This window comes from Saimiri boliviensis, chromosome 17 (genome assembly GCF_048565385.1).
Source record: "Saimiri boliviensis isolate mSaiBol1 chromosome 17, mSaiBol1.pri, whole genome shotgun sequence".
Classification (NCBI taxonomy): domain Eukaryota; kingdom Metazoa; phylum Chordata; class Mammalia; order Primates; family Cebidae; genus Saimiri; species Saimiri boliviensis.
Window position 1 is genome coordinate 1,599,758 of NC_133465.1, and position 19,507 is coordinate 1,619,264.

Consider the following 19,507-nt stretch of genomic DNA (forward strand, 5'->3'; position numbering starts at 1 on the left):
TTGCAAAATCATCAGAGTTCCAATTGAAAGTCATCTTTCAACCTTACAAAGAAAATCTCGGTGCCAGCGACACCTTTTTTAACAAATACACAGTCCGTGTCCTTTCCACGCATAAGATTGTTTTTAATGGTCTTCCTTTCTTTAATTGCCAAATGCCGTCACTCCAGGCAGTGTTATTTCCTGTACCTAAGACTGTTTTTAAAAGTTGAATTACTAATGATGCCTGCCAAGTTGTATGTACGCAAAGTTCCTGAAGTCCTATTTAAGTTAACATTGAGCACACATGCTTCAGAGTGGAATATGAGGCACAGTGCTCTCAGGAACTTTTTTTTTTTTTTTTTTTTTTTGAGACGGAGTTTCGCCCTTGTTACCCAGGCTGGAGTGCAATGGCGCGATCTCGGCTCACCGCAACCTCCACCTCCTGGGCTCAGGCAATTCTCCTGCCTCAGCCTCCTGAGTAGCTGGGATTACAGGCACGAGCCACCATGCCCAGCTAATTTTTTGCACTTTTAGTAGAGACGGGGTTTCACCATGTTGACCAGGATGGTCTCGATCTCTCGACCTCGTGATCCACCCGCCTCGGCCTCCCAAAGTGCTGGGATTACAGGCTTGAGCCACCGCGCCCGGCCAGGAACTTTGATATGAAACATACTCTAGGTACGTGTATTTTTTTTTTAACCCCATGGGCTGTTTAGTTCTGACTTTTCAGTTATTCTGCTTGAATAAACCAGGCCTCTAATCCTTAAATTATTCTCATACTTAGGATTTCAGATCTTCGTGGTATGATATAGCTTGGATTTATTTCTTACTGTGAGAAACCTAACAGCGATGTGTTCCTGGATTTTTTTTTTTTTTTTTTTTTTTTTGGGCCAGGTGTGATGGCACACACCTTTAGTCCTAGCTACTTGGGAGGCTGACGCGGGAGGATTGCTTGAGCCCAGGAGTTTGAGGCTGCAGTGAACTGTGATTGCGCCGCTGCACTGCAGCCTAGGTGGAAGAGTGGGACTGTGTCCCTAAAATAAAAATAAAATTAAGATTTTTTTTTTTTTTTTTTTTTGGTGTGGGATGCAAGTGGCATAGTTTTTAGGAACTAACAGATAATCCCATTGCCTTTATTCTTCCAATTAAAATGATTCCATATACTTTGAAAATTAAATATGTATCTGAAGAAGGGAATCTGACTCCTGATTTTTAACTAATCAATGTGCATCATCACAAAATTTCAGACACGTGCCTGTGCTCTGCAAGTTTTATCTGCCGTCTTGGAAGGTTCAAAGCAGTTTCTTTCTGTTGCTGAAGATACCAGTGACCACAGAAGGGCTTTTACCCCCTTCTCCGTAATGATCGCTTCTAGCATTAGAGAGTTGCACAGATGTCTTTTGTTAGCTTTGGTGGCAGAGTCATCCTCACAGACCCTTACTCAGATAATTAAGGTAATGTACCAACTGTGGGTTCCAGAGGGGGCTTCTCTGTTTTAATTTTGTAGACTGTTTTACATAGCCCAAAAATGACTTGACTTAAAATATAACTAGCCAATAATTTTATTTAAAATACCCTATTTGGAAGTCTGTCTGATGTTACCTGTAATCTCTGTATGTCCTAATAAATGATTTGCTAAAAATACTTCATCTTTAGTTTTAGTTGTACCAATGAGAATGCAAGTGTTACTTAAAAGAAAAAAAAAGGACTGATTTTTAGTTGTGTGAAAACTTTTTAAATTAAATGCTGTAAAAGTTGTTTCTATGCTGTGGTTTAATCAAGCCTTTTGATGAGCTGCTTTTTGTGTTTTACAGTGCCTTGCAAATTTAGTATCAAATGCACCTTATAATCGTCTAAAACTCAGCCTGCTGACCAAAGTCTGGAACCAGATAAAGCCTTATATCCGCCACAAAGGTTGGTAGTGGCTTAAAACTGATTGCTTCTTTTTATCAATCAGATGCAGAGTATTAGCAAAAATATTTAGATATATGTATATATTCAGAGCAGTTTTACAACTCTTAAGAGATCTCTACTTATTCTTCTCAACTTTTCAGGGTATTCGCTGTTGGCAAGAATCCCACTTTTGACCCCTCAAGCCACAGTGGAAGAGAGCTAGGGAATTAATTGTAAAAATTAATGCCTGTTTAATGCCCAGGGCAGTGACCAGAGTATTCCTTTAGAATTAGGGCTGAGCCAGGTGCAGGCAGCCCCCCTCAGGCGTATAATAGTTTATATCCCTTCGGCGTAGGTAAAGGATGGATGGATGGTTGGATGGACAGACAGACAGATAGATATTATCTACTTTTGGGAAAGAAAAACTAGAATACAAAATGTAACTTCTTTAACGTTATTTCCAGTGAAGTTCAGATAAAATCCCAGAACTTCAAATCCTTACTAACTACAGAGTCTTATTTCTTATTTCCTCCCATACATAATGTATATGTACTATAAATACCTTGCTTTTGAAGATTTGCTTTTCTTTTGTTTGCAAGCTTTCAGATCAGACCACATTCTAATGAGTTCAGTTTTTCAGGCAGAATTATAAGAAGAAAGGAAGAGTGGATGTTTTCTGTGACATTGTGGGAAGAACATGGGACCTGAAGTTAACCCAAGGGTCTGGAGTCCACCCCTGTTTTTGCCATCTGATAGCCATGGCCCTCTCTGAACCCTGATTTCTTCCTAATAGCAAGAATTATAACTACGTCATAAGATTTTTATGAGGGCTCAAATCAGATACTGAGGTGTAAATAAGTCCAGTTCACTGCTTACACCATTGTGTAAAAAAGGGACTCAGAAAGATAAGTCTTACCCTAAGGTTTCCTGTCACATTCATGGCAGAAGTAAGATGAAAACAATCCAAGTTGTTTTCAACAACCCCTGGTCATTCCACTGTACCAGCTTTTCATTATCTGCGTCTTCAGCTGAGGATAGTGTACCTTGTGTCAAAGGTTCCTTTTAAGTATCTGACCTTATCCTCAAGTAACTTTTTTTTTCTCGTTAAAATATTCAAAACTTGAAATGTTTATGTATGAGTCTAACAAAATGTGTTTAAGATCTGTATAAAAAAAAACCTGTGCAATTCTGATGAAATAAAGAAGAACTAAATGAATGGACAGAGATTCCATGTTCATGGATAGGTAGGCTCAATATTGTAAAGATGTTACTTCTTCCCAATTTGATCTATAGATTCAATGCAGTTTCAATCAAAATTCCAGCAAGTTATCTTACAGATATCAACAAACTGATTCTGACGTTTATGTGGATAGGCAAAAGCCTCAGAACAGCCAACACAATATTGATAGAGAAGAACAAAACTCAAGGACTGACATTCATTCCCTGACTTCAAAATTTACTATAAAACTACAGTAATTAAGACAATGTGATACTAGCCGAGGAAGAGACAAACAGATCAATGGAATAGAATAGAGAGCCCAGAAATAGACCCACATAAGTATAGTCAACTGATCTACAACAAAGGAGCAGGCACTGTTCAACAAATGATGCTGGAACCGCTGGATATCACATGCAAAAAAAATGAGTCTAGACACAAAGCTTTTAGTTTTTTGAAAATAGCTTCTTGTTAAAATCCGGGGTTCAATCAAGGTGCATGCATTGCAATTTAGTTATTATGTCACTGTAAGTCTTTTTAAATCTAGAGTCCCTCCACCCATTTTTTTTATATCAAACTGATTTATGGAAGAATCCAAGCCAATTGTCTTATAGATTGTAAACTCTTAAGTTCTGTCACCAAAGGTAACAAAATAAATCACATTCTCCATTTGTCAGATGGTTTCTTTATGGTGTTAACTTATTCTTCTGTCCCATGTATTTCCAAACTGGAAATGAGGTCTAGAGGTTTAATTAGATTCTGGTTACACAAGGAACTACTAATTCTTAATTGCCTGCAGGGATAACTACCATCTTTATGGTAGCTGTTCCCATGGTGGTAAGTTTCTTCTGCTTTCCTTTGACAGATGTTAATGTTCGTGTGTCAAGTCTCACACTCTTGGGAGCTATAGTGTCCACCCATGCACCTTTACCTGAAGTCCAGCTACTTCTGCAGCAGCCGTGTTCTTCTGGACTCAGTAGTAGCAATTCAGCAACCCCTCACCTCAGCCCTCCTGACTGGTGGAAGAAGGCCCCTGCAGGACCCTCTCTGGAAGAAACATCAGTTAGCTCACCTAAGGGGTCTTCAGAGCCCTGCTGGCTCATTCGATTCTGCATTTCCACTGTCATACTGCCCAAGGAGGATTCCTGTTCAGGTAGCGATGCTAGCTCCGCAGCAGGAAGTACCTACGAACCATCCCCCATGCGACTGGAGGCCTTACAGGTAGGAGGTTTCATTTCCTCATCTCTGAAATGTAAGTAACCATTCTCCTCCAGAGGGACCGTGAGGAGTGAGCGGGTAAAACCAAGCCATGTGTCAGTCACGTTGGTGGGAGGTGTATTTTAGGTATGGGTGGTGTATTTGTTTTTGCTGTTGTTTTGTTTTTGGGAGGTGTTCCTTGGTTGTAAAATAGCAGATTCATTCCTTTTTGTTCTTTGATTGCAAATTATTTTACTCACTTCAGTTACTATATGACAGGTGGATGTAATAGATTGTAGAACAATTCTGGGAGAAAGTACACAATTAATTTTTGGTTTTTGCAACTTAAATGTTTAATTCTCTTTAAGCTTCTCCTTGGTGTTGTATCTGCTTAGAGAAACAAAATAATTGTTCCTTCTAAGGAAGAAATTCTAAGTAAAAGGGTTTGCTTTTTGTATACAAATATGATCTGAGACCAGGCCTGGTCCTGGGATCTGCTGCTAATTAACTGGACAACATGAAACATGTCCTTTAACCTTGTCGGGCTTAGTTTCTTTAGCTGTAAAATTCAGTTAATACCTACTTTAAATAATAGTTTCAAGACTTAAATGAGATTACATTACTGAAAAACAGTCCTATACTAAAGCACCATAAAACTATGATACAGTCAATTGATGTTATGAAAGAAAGATGATGGTTCGTAATTTCATTCAGTAGATTTGAGCCCTGTTATAAGCAGTGTCTGAAATCTAATAACACTTTTCTGGATATTGCAGCCTTGCACTTGTGTCTTAGAGGGTTAATTGCATGCTCTCTTTGCAGGTATTAGCTCTTCTGGCAAGGGGCTACTTTTCAATGACTCAAGTCTACTTGATGGAGCTTGGAGAGGTGATTTGCAAGTGCATGGGGGAAGCAGATCCATCCATTCAGCTTCATGGAGCAAAGGTAATTTTCATCAAAGCCACAGGGCTTTTTCCTTCTCTTCACTTTATATCCTTCCTTTACTTCACTTTATATTCTTCTGCCACATGTCCTTCAATTCTGAGATTTCTTAAAGAGCTTTCAGGTAAGGAAGACATACATTCTTCTGTTTTCAGCTCTTACATGTAAACCCCAAGAATTAATTCAGTAACACATTAACAATATATAGCTGTTGATTTCAGTCCTTGAAAGAATGCCTCTGTTAAAAGAGTGACTGAAGCCGGGCGCGGTGGCTCACGCCTGTAATCCCAACACTTTGGGAGGCCGAGGCGGGTGGATCACGAGGTCAAGAGATCGAGACCATCCTGGTCAACATGGTGAAACCCCGTCTCTACTAAAAAGACAAAAAATTAGCTGGGCATGGTGGCGCATGCCTGTAATCCCAGCTACTCGGAAGGCTGAGGCAGGAGAATTGCCTGAACCCAGGAGGCGGAGGTTGCGGTGAGCCGAGATCGCGCCATTGCACTCCAGCCTGGGTAACAAGAGCGAAACTCTGTCTCAAAAAAAGGAAAAGAAAAAAAAAAAAAGAGTGACTGAAAAAAGAAAGAACCTTAGTTGCAAATTATGTTTCTCCTTGATTCCAGGTGACCTCCAAACTAAAGTGAAGCTGTTAGTTCTAATACTCTGCTTTGATAATTCTTTTTTCTTGGCAGCTTCTGGAAGAACTGGGCACAGGTTTAATACAACAGTATAAACCGGAGTCTACCGTGGCACCTGATCAGAGAATACCAGTCTTCTTGGTAAATAAATGTCAATTCATAGTTTTCTTTTATTAGTGTTTCAGTTGCAGTTTTATTTTGAAGCTCAGTGATAAGTGGAGTCGATGATATGGTTTCTTCTAGTGTCAAAAATTATATTTTATAATCCAGGAAAACATGAAACTAGTATAAATAGGTTTTCTTTTTACATTTCAGTTTGTTTGCAATTTAGAATGTGGTAGGCTTATGTATAACATATAGCAATGGTAAAACTAATTCTTTCTTTTGCATAAAACCTAGTCTGGTTACTCAGTCTGCCCAAGAGACAAACTAGAATGGTGGGAAGAGCCAAGGATTTTTTTATCCAAAGCCATGGGATCAAATTTAGGGAACATGATTGTATTAGTCCATTTTGTGTTGCTATAAAGGAATACCTGAGGCTGGGCAATTGTGAAGAAAAGAGGCTTATCTGACTCACAATTCTCCAGGCTGTACAAGAAGCATGGTGCCGGCATCTACCTGTGATGAAGCCTCTCCAGAAGCTTCTAATCATGGTGGAAGGCAAATGGGGGGGCAGGCATGTCATATGGCAACAGGGAGATGCCAGGCTCTTTTAAACAACTAGCCGTCATGTGGACTCATAGAGTGAGAGCTCATTACCGCAAGGACAGCACCAAGCCATTCCAGAGGGATCCGCCCCCGTGACCCAAACACTTCCGATTAGGCCCGCCTCCAGTGTTGGAGGTCACATTTCAGCATGAGGTTTGGAGGAGGCACGCATCCAAACCATATCACTCTGTCCCTGACTCCCACAAATATCATGTTCCTCTCAAGTTGCAAAATACAGTCATCTCTCCCCAATAGTTCCCCAGAGTCTTAACTCTTTTCAGCATCAGCTCAAAAGTCCAAAATCTCAGCTGTGACTCAAGGTAAGTTCCTTCCACCTGTAAGCCTGTAAGATCAAAAGCAAGTTACTGACTTTTAAGATACAATGGTAGTACAGGCATTGGGTAAACTTGCCCGTTCCAAAAGGGAGAAATCAGCCAAAAGAAAGGGGCAAGAAGCCCCACACAAATCTGAAACCCAGCAGGATAGACATTAAACCTTAAAGCTCCAAAATCGTCCCTGACTCCATGTCCTGCCTTTAGTGCACACTGGTGCCGGGGTGGGCCTCCAAGGCAGCCTTGCCCTTGTGGCTTTTCTGGGTGCAGGCCATGTGGCTGCTCTCAGGTTGGAGTCCCACGCCTTTAGCTTTTTCAGGCTAAGGGTGCAAGCTGTCAATGGCTCTACCATTCTTCAGTCTAGAGGGCAGTGGTCCCATTCCCACAGTTCCATTGGCAGTGCTCAGTGGAGATGCTGTGTGGGGGCTCCAACCCCCATCTCCCTTTGGCACTGCCCTAGTAGAGGCTCTCAGTGGGGCCTCTGTCTCTGTGGCAGGCTTCCGTGTGGGCACCCAGGCTCAGGGAATCCTCTGAAATCTAGGTAGAAGCTCCCCAGCCTTCTTCACATTTGCATTCTGTGCATCTGCAGGCTTAACACCACGTGGAAGTCACTAAAGGCCTACAGCTTGTACCCACTGAAGCAGCAAACCAAGCAGTATCTGGGGCCCTTTGAGCCAAGGCTTGGGATGCCAAGAGCAGTGTCCCGAGGCTGTGCAGGGCAGGGGGGCCCTGGACCTGGCCCCCAAAACTTTTCTCCTAGGCCTCTGGGTGTGCGATGGGAGGGGTTGCCTCAAAGATTTCCGGAGTGCCCTCAAGGCTGTTTTCCCATAGTCTTGGCTATGGGAAAACAGCTTGGTTAGCACCTGGCTCCCTTTCAGCCATGCTAATCTGTCTAGCAAGTAGTTGCTCTGCAGGCCACTTGAATTCCTTCTCTGCTACAGGATTTTTCCAAATTTTTATGCTCTGCTAACTTTTTCATGATAAGTTCCAACCTTAAGTCATTCCTTTGCTATGTCTGACTATAGGTCGTGAGAAGCAGCCACGTCACCTGTTGAATGATGCTTAGGATTTCTTCCAGCGGATACCCGAAGTCATTACTCTTAATTTTAACCTTATGCAAATCTGTAGGGCATGGGCACAGTACCGCCAAGTCGTTTGCTAGGGTGTAACAAAGGTGACCTTGCCTCCAGTTCTCCAGACTTTTTTTATTACTGAGATGACCTCAGCCTGGCTTTCACTGTCCATATTTCTATCAGCATTTTGGTCACAACTGTTTAATCAGTCTCTTAGATGCTCTCAACTTTCCTTTGTCTTCCTATCTTACGATTCTTACAAGCCTTCCAAACTCTCAACCTCTGCCGTTACCAAGTTCCAAAGCTGCTTCCAAATTTTTAGGTATCTTGATAACAACACCCCATTCCTTGGTACTAATTTTCTGTGTTAATCTCTTTGCTGCTGCTGTAAAGAAATACCTCAGACTGGACAATTTATTTTCCAAAGAGGTTTATCTGGCTGATAGTTCTGCAGGCTATACAAGAAGCATAGGGCCAGCCTTTACTTCTGGTGAGGCCTTGGGAAGCATCCAGTCACGGTGGAGGGTGAAGGGGAAGCAGGTGTCTCACATGGTGGGAGAGGAAGCCATAGAGAGATGCCAGGCTCTTTTAAACAGTTAGCTCTTGTATGAACTAGTAGAGGAAGAACTCACTTATTAATACAAGGATAGCACCAAGCCATTCAGTAGGGATCCTCCCCATCACCCAAAATCTCCCTCTAGGCCCAGCTCCAGCATTGGAGGTCACATGTCAATATAAGATTTGGAGGAGACATACATCCAAACCATGCCAGCCACTTAATGGATATGTGATTGTAAGCCTGGTTTCCTAGTTGTAAATAGGCATGATATAACCCTTCAGTCACAAGGCTGTTGAAAAATCGAATGACGTGTACAGATGCTAACACGTAGTAGGTAATTCCTTTACCTGTGTCCCCCCACCCTGCCCTGCCCTGATTCTGTTAAATTCCTGTGATTTCGGGTTGTTTCTGCTACCCCCACACTGTGCCAGTTCTAAAGGATGACGGGCATGTGACCCATCAAAAAAGGCTACTACTTAGTGCCAAAAGCAAAATCATCTCAGTGTCGGTGATCTTTGCCCCCTCTGCCCTCCCCATTTGGCCTGTTCTTTTCCCTTCACAATTTCTGTCATCCTTGCAGTGTATTAAAAATTCTAATCCTTGTCCCTGCCTTAGACTGCCACTAAAACTTTCATATAACATGCGCAGGGAGATGAGTTGAGCTTTGCTATCAGACAGAACTAGGTTTGAATCCAGACTTCTCCCTTTGTTAGACAGGTGACTTTGGCCAAATCTCTTAACTGTTCACATTCAGGTATTGTTCATCTGTTTTAAAATAATAAATAAATAAATAAAATAAAAGACATGGCCAGGCGCAGTGGCTCACACCTGTAATCCCAGTACTTTGGGAAGCCAAGGCAGGTGGATCATGAGGTCAGGAGTTCAAGACCAGCCTGACCAATATGGTGAAACTCCGTCTCTACTAAAAATACAAAAAATTAGCCAGGCGAGGTGGCACGCACCTATAATCCCAGCTACTCAGGAGGCTGAGGCAGGAGAATCACTTGAACCCTGGAGGCAGAGGTTGCAGTGAGCCAAGGTCGTACCACTGCACTCCAGCGTGGGTGACAGAGCGAGACTCTGCCTCAAAAAAAAAAAAAGTTTTCTGTATTGCTTGTCTGTTACTGAGTAATAAATTAACTTTAAACCAGGCGTCCCCAAACGATAGCCTGCGGGCCGCATGCGGCCCCCTGAGGCCATTTATCCGGCCCCCCACCACACCTCAGGGGGGCCACCACACTTCAGGAAGGGGCACCTCTTTCATTGGCGGTCAGTGAGAGGAGCACAGTATGTGGCGGCCCTCCAACGGTCTGAGGGACAGTGAACTGGCCCCCTGTGTAAAAAGTTTGGGGACGCCTGCTTTAAACATTTAGCAGCTTAAACCAGCATACATTTATTTTCTCACAGTTTCTGTGGGTCAGGAATTAAGAGTGGCTTGGCCGAGTGATTCTGGCTTAGTTCTTGCATGAGGTTGGGATCAAGATGCCCCCAGGGTTGTAGTCAACTGACGGGCTGCAAGACTTGCGGGAGTTGGAGGATCTTCTTCCAGGGTGGCTCACCTGTAGACCTAGCAAATTAGTGTTGGCTGTTGGCAGAAGGCCTCAGCTCATTTCCTCCCTGTGAGGACGTCTCCGGAGGGCTGCTCGAGTATCCTCTTGACATGGCAGCCAGGTTCCTTCACAGCAGGTGATCCAAGGGAAAGAAGGCAAGCCAGAGCTGTGATGCTTACTATGACCTAGCTTTGGAAGTAGTTTCATGCTGTCATTTCCACAACATCCTATTGGTTACCCAGGTCAGCCGGTTCAATGCGGAGGGGACTACAGAAGGGTGTAAATATTAGTAGGTGAGTATAATTGTGGGCCATCCTGGAGACTGGCAACCACTTTCTGTCCACATTCTTCTGGAGTAGGGCAGGGAGGGCCCAGACCGAGTTTCCAGGAGCTAAAGTAGGAGAAAGATCGAACTGGTGCATGAAATACACAGCAAAACCCAGGACTAGGTCCATGGAACAGAAACAGAAAACACGCGAAAACCACAGAGACTCGCAAGTGAACATGAAATCACAGGATACGTATAAAGCACGGAAAGGAAACTGTTTACGTGGCTGTGTTAGAGGCTATGACATGAGGTAGTTTTTCAAAGTGCTTAAAGCAGAACCTCCTACCCAGTTTAAGTGTGTCCACTGTGTACCAGGCCCCATGCTGGAAACCTGACAAAGTATTACATTTTATTATCAACAGACTCTGCAAAGTAGTTGAAAAAGCCCTAGCCGAGTGTCCACGGATCTGAATTCTAGTTCACCCCTGCTGCTGATCAGCAAGTTGTGTTGTCTCTTTGAGCCTCAGTTTCCTTGTGTGAAAAAGTAGGGATAATGGTACAGGCTCCATTTATTTGTGCCAAGGAATGAAATGAATCGGTAACTATAAAACACTTAGAACAACAGTGCCTGGCACGAGACGGGCTCTGAAGAGCATTAGCTGCGGCTGCTATTGCTGTTACTGTCATCACCATCTGCAGCCTCCTCTTGGTTATTATCACTGTTGCTGCCTGACTTTATCAAGCTGCAGTCTCCTAATCAACAGGTATTGAATGGAAGGCTTACACACTGCGGTTGTTTTCTAACGCCCTTTTCATCACTGTGGAAGAAGAACCAATGAAAACTTTTACAGAAAGCTGCTACTTTAAGGAAAGGCGTTTCACTGCTAAGGCCATTTCTGCTCTGCTTAGCTCTGAGTTGGTTCCCCTGTTATGTCCTGGGCTGCAGCTTTTCCTGTGCCTCCGTTCCAGGTGGTGATGTTCTGGACTATGATGCTGAATGGGCCTTTACCCAGAGCCCTGCAGAATTCGGAGCACCCAACTCTCCAGGCGAGCGCCTGTGACGCCCTGTCTTCCATCTTGCCAGAGGCCTTCAGCAGTCTGCCGGTAACGTGAGGGTGTTTTCTCACCCTTGAATCATGGCTTGAGCACCAGAGCTAGAATTTGATGGGTGTGCATTTTGAACCAGTATTCAGCATTATCTCTGATGAAGAGGTATTTGTTCTACCTGAGTTGGGGATGAGGGCACTGGGGAACAGCAAATAGGAAAATTTGAAGCCTTAGTATATCAGGAAAGCTGTTTCCCCCTGTGCATTGGAATGTGGGTAGTAGAGGCAAGGGTAGCAGAAGTTTGGAAGGCAGAGAGATTTCAGGAAGATCTCATATCCAAAGTTAAAAAGGCCTTGAGTTAAATCCCAGCTCTTCGACTTGCCAGCTCTTTGACTCTTAACCTCTCTAAAACTTGGTGTTACCATCAATAAGATGGCAGTCATGTGAAAAATAACAAAGTATGTGAAAATACTTAGATTTGTGCCCAACACATATGGTATTTGTCTTAGTCTGTTTGAGCTGTTATAATAAAATACCGTAAATTGGGTATCTTCTAAACAACAGAAATGTATTTCTCATCGCTCTGGAGGCTGAAATTAAGAACAAATCACTGACAGACACAGATTTCATGCCTCAGAAGGGCTCGCTCTCTGGCTCACAGATGGCACCATATGAGCTGTGTCCTCATGTGGTAGAAGGGGCAAGGCAGCTCTCTGGGGCCTCAGTCATAAAGGTGCTTATCTCTTTCATGAGGGCTCTGTTCCCATGACCTAATCTCCTCTCAAAAGCCCCACCTCCTGATACCATCACCTTGGGAGTGAAGATTTCAACATAGGAATTTGGGAAGAGCATAAACATTCAGATCATAGCAGAATTCAGACTGCTTTTTTTCTTTAGTCCTCAGTGGTATTTGTGTCTATTCTTGTTTACATAAATTAGCTTCTATAAAGAAGGCAACTTTCATGAGGTAGAGGAATACAAATGACCTAATTCACATGGCTATAAAGGTTAAACATGATGAGATGCTGTGTGTGTCTTGCACAAAGTAGGTGCTCAGGTAATCATGGAAACTGAATTGAACCTGCTGTTTACCAGGGGAGCCTCAAGGTCGCAGTGGTGTTCAACTCCTGATTATGTTCTCAGACACAGATATTTCACATCTTTCATGGAAGCCTTTGGCTTACAGTGATTTCATTCTCATTTTTCCCTTGTCAACCTTCTCATCGCAGAATGACAGGCAGATCCTGTGCATCACAGTGCTGCTCGGGCTGAATGACAGCAAGAATCGCTTAGTGAAAGCTGCAACCTCGCGGGCCCTGGGAGTCTATGTGCTTTTTCCCTGTCTCAGACAGGTCAGAGTGAGCCTATTTAGCTGTTCTGTGCCCCTTTTGTAGTCCATGGCACCCCTGTTTTGTGAATATAGAGCTCCTGTATTGGATGGTAAAGGAAACTAAATTGCTTTGTAATCTGATTTCTTTAATTGCTACTGAAACATGGTCATGGGCCAGGCATGGTGGCTCATGCCTGTAAGTAATCCCAGCACTTTGGGAGGCAAAGGTGGGTGAATCACTTGAGGTCAGGACTTTGAGACCAGTCTGGGCAACTTGGTGAAACCCCATCTCTACAAAAAATATAAAAAATTACCTAGACATGGTAGTGCGCACCTGTAGTCCCAGCTACTTGGGAGGCTGAGGTGGGAGGCTCACTTGAGCCTGGGAGGTGAAAGTTGGAGTGAGCACCATTACACTCCAGCAGTGTTTATATTGTTTCTATATAAACAACTATAGGCATTACTATATATATACCATATATGTTTATTACCATATATATGGTAATGCCTGTAGTTCATTTATTTTTAATTAGCACAGTGCCTGGGACCCTAGGTGCCCAATAAATGTTTAAATTAATGAGTGATCTAATAAAAATGAAATGAGGCTTTACCAGGTGGTAGTCATCATTTAGAAAGCTGATACAGTTTTTACTAAGAAGGAAATAATGCCCTCTTTCTCTCTTTCTCGTGACATTTATCTCACTGGGAGGTGTGTTTTGGAGGATGTTTTGGAAATGCATTTCTTTCTCAGAACATTACTTCCTGAGATGATAATCAACCAAGCACAGAGTGTCTGGATACCTACCCCAGGCCAGGTTATATATTCCATGTTCATAAGAGCAAAATCCATAGACTCCTCGGGTGTCCATGGCACATACCAAAATCATGGGAGCTTCTCCTGGGATTTTTTTGAGTGTCCAAATTGTAAAATATAAGAACAGTATGTTGATTGAGTAGATGAATTTTGATTTCCAAGGAGAAATTTGCGGTGAATGCTTATAGATTTATCTGAAAATAAGTTTGAGAATTTCAAAGGTAGCAGCATGACCTCCTAAAGTAACTGCAGTGTTTTGTTTTGTCTTATAGGATGTCATATTTGTTGCAGACACAGCAAACGCAATATTGATGTCACTTGAAGACAAGTCTCTGAATGTTCGGGCCAAAGCAGCCTGGTCCCTGGGCAACTTGACAGACACTCTGATTGTCAACATGTAGGTGGCTCAGCTTGCTTTCCCCAGCTGATTTCTGAGACTAAGATCCCAAAAGAATGTCCTGGATCGTTACTATGAAAGAATCAGCAGTGGTTCCCCCATATTGCGCAGTCATTGTTCTTGCTTTGTTTTAGTTTATATTCCTTCAGAAAATAAAATTAATAAGCTGTTCTTAACATATATTAGGAATATATTAAGACATATATGTATTTAAAATACTGTATGCTGATATAAGTAATATGTCCACATTATAGAAAACGTAAAAGCAAAACCTTAGTAATGGTTACTGTACTTTTAAAATACATTTTTAAAAATTTCTTAAAGTAATATATTCACAGACTTAAAAAAAAATCCAAATAGTACAAAGCAGTGTTCAGTGTGAAGCCTTTCTTCTACCCTGACACCTTGGTTCCCTTCCCCAGAGGTAGCTTGTTATTCATGCACAAGTGTCCTGCTTTTTGTCATTTCACTGTGTAAGTGACATGTAAAATGTGTAAGCATTCTCTTTTATTATTGACTTGTTATAAATCCTTATGTATGATTACATAACTATCACTGTGTGATGATGATTTAACCATTTTTCTATTACTGAACGTTTGTTTTAGGCTTTATGCTTGTAGGCTTTTATATTCAGTGAATATTTTTGTGCATGATATCTGGATTTTGAGATTTTTGAGATTTTTTGGAGACATTCCTAGGTATGGGACTATCGGGTTGAAAGATACATACTGTAAGTTTCTTGGTAGAATCTAAACAGATTTGTTAAACTGTTTTCTTAAAATTTGTATGGTTATACTAAGTGAATGTATTTATATATATATATATATTTAAGTGTATTTACCTTTTAACATGTTTTGCCTGCTTTGGGTGGAACAGGGAAACACCAGACCCAAGTTTCCAGGAAGAGTTCTCTGGTCTCCTGCTCTTGAAAATGTTACGATCAGCTATAGAAGCATCCAAGGATAAAGACAAGGTAAATTCACAACAAAACCCAGTATCTCTCAAATAGATACTTAATGTATTGTAGCTGTAGTGTGGTGGCTTAGTGTGGCTTGATGTTCCTCAGACTATCTCACCAAATGTCACCCCTGTTCAAACTGAGTGTGTGCTCAGAGTTATAAATGGCCCACTCCACACATGTACAGTTTCTTCACTGTTTTCTGCCTTCTGAAAAGTATCAGTGCCCATCGTCATACTATAGGACATATTCAGGTTCCTTTTAAAATTAACTGGTTTTTTCAAAACAAAAAAAATATCTTTAAGTAGAATTGGCAAATCAGAAAGATGAGTAGCTCCTGGCTTTGAATATCACCTGTTAAACTACTAAGTTCAAAAAGCATAGGTCTGAACTTTACGTCAGACATACATGGATTCAATCCCTGGCTTGCCCTTTAGTACCTGGGTCACTTTGATATATTATATGTAACTTCTTTGAAGGTCAGCTCCTCACCTGTAACACGGAGGTCGTGGCATATACCGCACTGAATATAAAGATGACTTACGTTAAGGCACCTAGCACAGTACCTGACCCATACTATGTGCTCACTTTTAATACTACTTCTGAAAATCTGGTAATCACCCAGGAAGCCCTATCCAGAGTAATTCACTCAGAAGTTCTGAGGTTAGGGCCTGTGAATTGGTTTTAAAACAAAAGGAAAAACCTCCCCCAAAGGATTCTGGTGGGCTAGTCCAGTAGAAAAGTCTCGGGCTGGAATTATGGAACCTAGCTTCTCCTCCTCGCTGAGCTATAAACCAGCCTTGTCCTGTTGTCCTCGGTCCTTACACTCCATCTCAGTGAAACAAGGAAGATGGCCCTCTCTGAGGTCCCAACACGAAATAAAATCATTAAAGAATCCGAAGAGTTTTGTAGAACCTTCACCTTTCTGATGGTTCAGAATGTTAAGCAGACAAGACCTTGAAGAGTTCCAAGGACTTGCTTTAAGAAGTCTAGGACCTTTAAAAAAAAAAAAAAAAAAAAAAAACAGCTGGGTGTGGTGGCTCACACCTGTAATCCAAGCACTTTGGAGGCCAAGGCGGGTGGATCACCTGAGGTCGGGAGTTCAAGACCAGCCTGACCAACATGGTGAAAACCCCGTCTTAAAAAAAAAAAAAAAAAAAAAAAAAGTCTCAGACCTCCTGGGGTTTTTTTGAAGCTGAAATATAGACTTTTGGAAACATCTCTCTGGCTTAACAGATTTCTAAAGCTTTTACATTTTTTTTTCTAGGTAAAAAGCAATGCTGTCCGGGCCCTTGGAAATTTGCTTCATTTTCTGCAACCCTCTCATATAGAAAAACCCACATTTGCAGAAATCATTGAGGAGTCTATCCAGGCCCTAATTTCCACTGTTCTAACAGAAGCTGCCATGAAAGTCCGATGGAATGCTTGTTATGCAATGGGAAATGTCTTTAAAAATCCTGCCCTTCCATTAGGTAAGAAAGTTTCCCTTTTCTCCCTGGTGGAAAGCCTCTTGGGACAGCACACATCAGTCTACATTGTTGTTAAAGACGTTAGTCACATGTTATATGTCATAGTATTAGGAAAAAATGGAGACATACTGAAAACAAGTTTAGGGGAACATTGAAATACATCATTACCTATGGGTAATGTATAATGGGATGTATAATGGGATATTTTATTGCCATTTAAAATTACTTACAAGAATTTGATAATCTGGAGAAATACTTCTGATGTTAAACAAACGAAAATAGATATTAAGTCATTATAGATGGATAGAAAAAAGACTGAAAGGAAATTGTCCTAATTATTAACAGTGATTGCCTCTGGATGAGCAGAATTTTTTCTGTTTTCATTTTCCCAGTTCTCTACAATAGCATATATTATTTTAATAAAGTCAAGAAAAAATAAAGGAAAAAACTGGACTGAGAGGGGATATAAATTGGAAATCCCATATGAACTGTGTACAGAGTGGATGCCATTAATAAATGTAAGGAGGGTATCTGTCTCTAATTAGTGGCGTGCCGTGCACCTAGAGCTGTCATTCAGGACCAGCAGCTGCTTAGTTGTATGGATCAGAGCCTCCAAATCTTGCTCACTTTGAATGCCAGCATTCACTTTATTGCGTCTCTCTCTCTCTCTCTCTCTCTCTCTCTCTCTCTCTCTCTCTCTCTCAGAAGATCTGAAACCTAAGGATGTCTTCCTGGAGAGGAGAGCATGCATCAAGCAAGGGGAGTCTGGCTCTGCTCTGCTCCCCATTATTGCCCAGAGCATCCAGGCAGGCCCTTCAGCTGGGAGCATGTGGAGAAGTAGCCTCCTGGCTTCTTCCACTGAGGAAGTCACCTAAGGGTGACCTTTGGGGTTGGGGCTCACTGAGGTGGATGTCTGCCTTCTGGAGAGCCAAGAGGTCCTTGAAACCAGGGCACCTCAGTGGTGATTGGCTCCTGCCTGCCTTCCTATCTGGCTCTTGCCCTCAGCCTGCTAGAGAGAGAGAAGTTGACCTGGAGAGAGGGGACTGCATGACCTGGAAGAAAAGGGAAGCTCCCCAGAGGCAGGAAGTCTGAGAACTAGAAAGCATCATAGCAGAGCTATTAGGAGCCACATAAAAAACGGGAGCCAGAAACTGACAGGACTGTGACTGACAGGTTGGAGTGTGAGAGTCCCACAGCTCTAGCAGTGGCCCATTGGCAATGGCAGTGGCATCTACCAAGTAGAAAGGGCCTGCTTGCCTGTCTTCGGAGGCAACAGAGAAGCAGGGAAGGGCTGGGAGAGTTAAAAGAAGCTGCATTCTACTGTGTCACCCATCTTGAGGAGTAAGGACACCCCAAAATGGAGTGAATAGCAGTAGCTCTGGTAAGGAGGAAAGCAGGCTCGTTTCCTAGGGCCTGCAGGAATGGAGAAAAGATAGAAATCTGGGCGTCTTATTCTTGAAATTGTAAGTTTTCCTTTTCTTTGCAATAAAATACATGATTTGCTATGGCCAGAGCAGTGTCTGGAAGCTGCTGCGAGTGAGGAAATAATTCTTTTTGCTGTATGAACAGGGCTGCCACATGCAGTGTGTGGTGTGCACACTGCTCACAAGTGCCCAGCTCAGAAGACAGGTGGGGTTGCAGTTCAGTCCGTGCTCTGCCACAAAGCCTTACCCCATGGAACAGAATCCTCCCAGAGAAGAAGCCTTTTTCTGGATCACCAGAGGCCCTACATTGGGTAGCAGAGGCTCTAAGCATGTGGCGGGCTGGTCACAGGGAAAAAGGGAGGTTTGGGGATTGACAGCTGGGCACTTACCTGGGGTTCTACAGTCAGTCACCACCCTGATCTTACAGGATGATTGCGAGAATGAAGTGAACACATGAAATGACTGTCTTGAGCACTAGTGTTTATGCTTCCTTCTGCCCCTCTATTTCTAAGCCTGCATATGTTTTAATGACTGTGGATTCTTTCTAGGGACAGCCGCATGGACCTCCCAGGCCTACAATGCCCTGACATCGGTCGTGACATCATGCAAGAACTTCAAAGTGCGCATCAGATCTGCCGCTGCCCTTTCTATCCCGGGCAAGAGAGAGCAGTACGGGTCTGTTGACCAGTATGCTCGGATCTGGAACGCATTGGTCACTGCCTTACAGAAGAGCGAAGACACCACAGACTTTTTGGAATTCAAGTACTGTGCCAGCCTACGGACCCAAATCTGCCAGGCACTGATTCACCTCTTGAGTTTGGCCAGTGCCTCGGATCTGCCTTGTATCAAAGAAACCCTTGAACTGAATGGGAATATGGTCCAATCCTATATCCTACAGTTTTTAAAATCAGGAGTGGAGGGAGAGGACACCGGAGCACCCCCCAGCCTACAGGAAAGAGACCAAATGGTCAGGATGGCCCTGAAGCACATGGGCAATGTCCAGGCACCGACTGGAGACACAGCAAGAAGGGCCATCATGGGCTTTTTAGAAGAGATCCTGGCTGTTTGTTTTGACTCATCTGGATCACAAGGGGCACTCCCAGGGTTAACGAATCAGTGAAGATCCCACCATACTTTATAGATGTCAAAGGTGGCAATAGGAAGACCTGAGCTTGAGCAAAAGATACGTGGGATTTCATCTTAGGGGCAGAAATAATCCATTCACTATTTATTTAGAATGACTTCGCAGTGATTTAAATTTTCACAGGGTGGCTCCACAGCACTGGCCATGGTCAGGCTTCTTGGAACCTTTGACCTGTGCATCCAGGAGCCCAGGAGTCAGATTGTATTATGGGCCAAGCAGACGGGGTGGCTTTGAGTGCAGTTAGTCTAAGGAAAAAAAAAAAAAAGGATTTAGGAATTAGAGTATTGTATATTATGTCTGTAATTGTGTAATAAACTAAAGAGAAATAGCGTGACCACAATCTCCTGTTGTCACCAAGTTGTATTTCTAGAAAGCTGCAAGCAGAGCTGCGGTTCAGCCAGTTTGTACTGGCACAGCCGTGCTGGACGCTGGGTTACTGACAGTTCCTCACAGTTGATAAGGAGCTGCTGCTCTGAGCTTCTGGAGTGCCCATGCTCCCACTGACCACCTTCTCTGCCACACCTCCCTTCCCACAATCCAATAACCAGAGTTAACTCCCAGCAAGCAGG

At 42.9% G+C, this 19,507-nt stretch overlaps 1 protein-coding gene across 7 annotated transcripts in view; it reads left to right on the forward strand.

The window, feature by feature from the left end:
* Positions 1-19,278, forward strand: part of HEATR6 (HEAT repeat containing 6) — a 36,912-nt gene extending 17,634 nt beyond the window's left edge. For 2 of the 7 annotated variants that reach the window (XM_003929061.4, XM_074388037.1), the window contains 11 exons: positions 1,227-1,433; positions 1,794-1,893; positions 3,954-4,309; positions 5,108-5,230; positions 5,920-6,006; positions 11,325-11,459; positions 12,632-12,754; positions 13,819-13,943; positions 14,820-14,916; positions 16,169-16,373; positions 18,343-19,278. In XM_003929061.4, coding sequence (XP_003929110.2) covers positions 1,227-1,433; positions 1,794-1,893; positions 3,954-4,309; positions 5,108-5,230; positions 5,920-6,006; positions 11,325-11,459; positions 12,632-12,754; positions 13,819-13,943; positions 14,820-14,916; positions 16,169-16,373; positions 18,343-18,914 — 2,130 coding nt within the window. In that variant the 3' untranslated portion in view covers positions 18,915-19,278. Of the gene's footprint in view, positions 1-1,226; positions 1,434-1,793; positions 1,894-3,953; positions 4,310-5,107; positions 5,231-5,919; positions 6,007-11,324; positions 11,460-12,631; positions 12,755-13,818; positions 13,944-14,819; positions 14,917-16,168; positions 16,374-17,075 lie in introns of all 7 variants that reach the window. The other 5 variants (XR_012514490.1, XR_012514491.1, XR_012514492.1 and 2 more) reach the window with 5 other exon arrangements.
* The last annotated feature ends 229 nt before the right edge of the window (positions 19,279-19,507 follow it).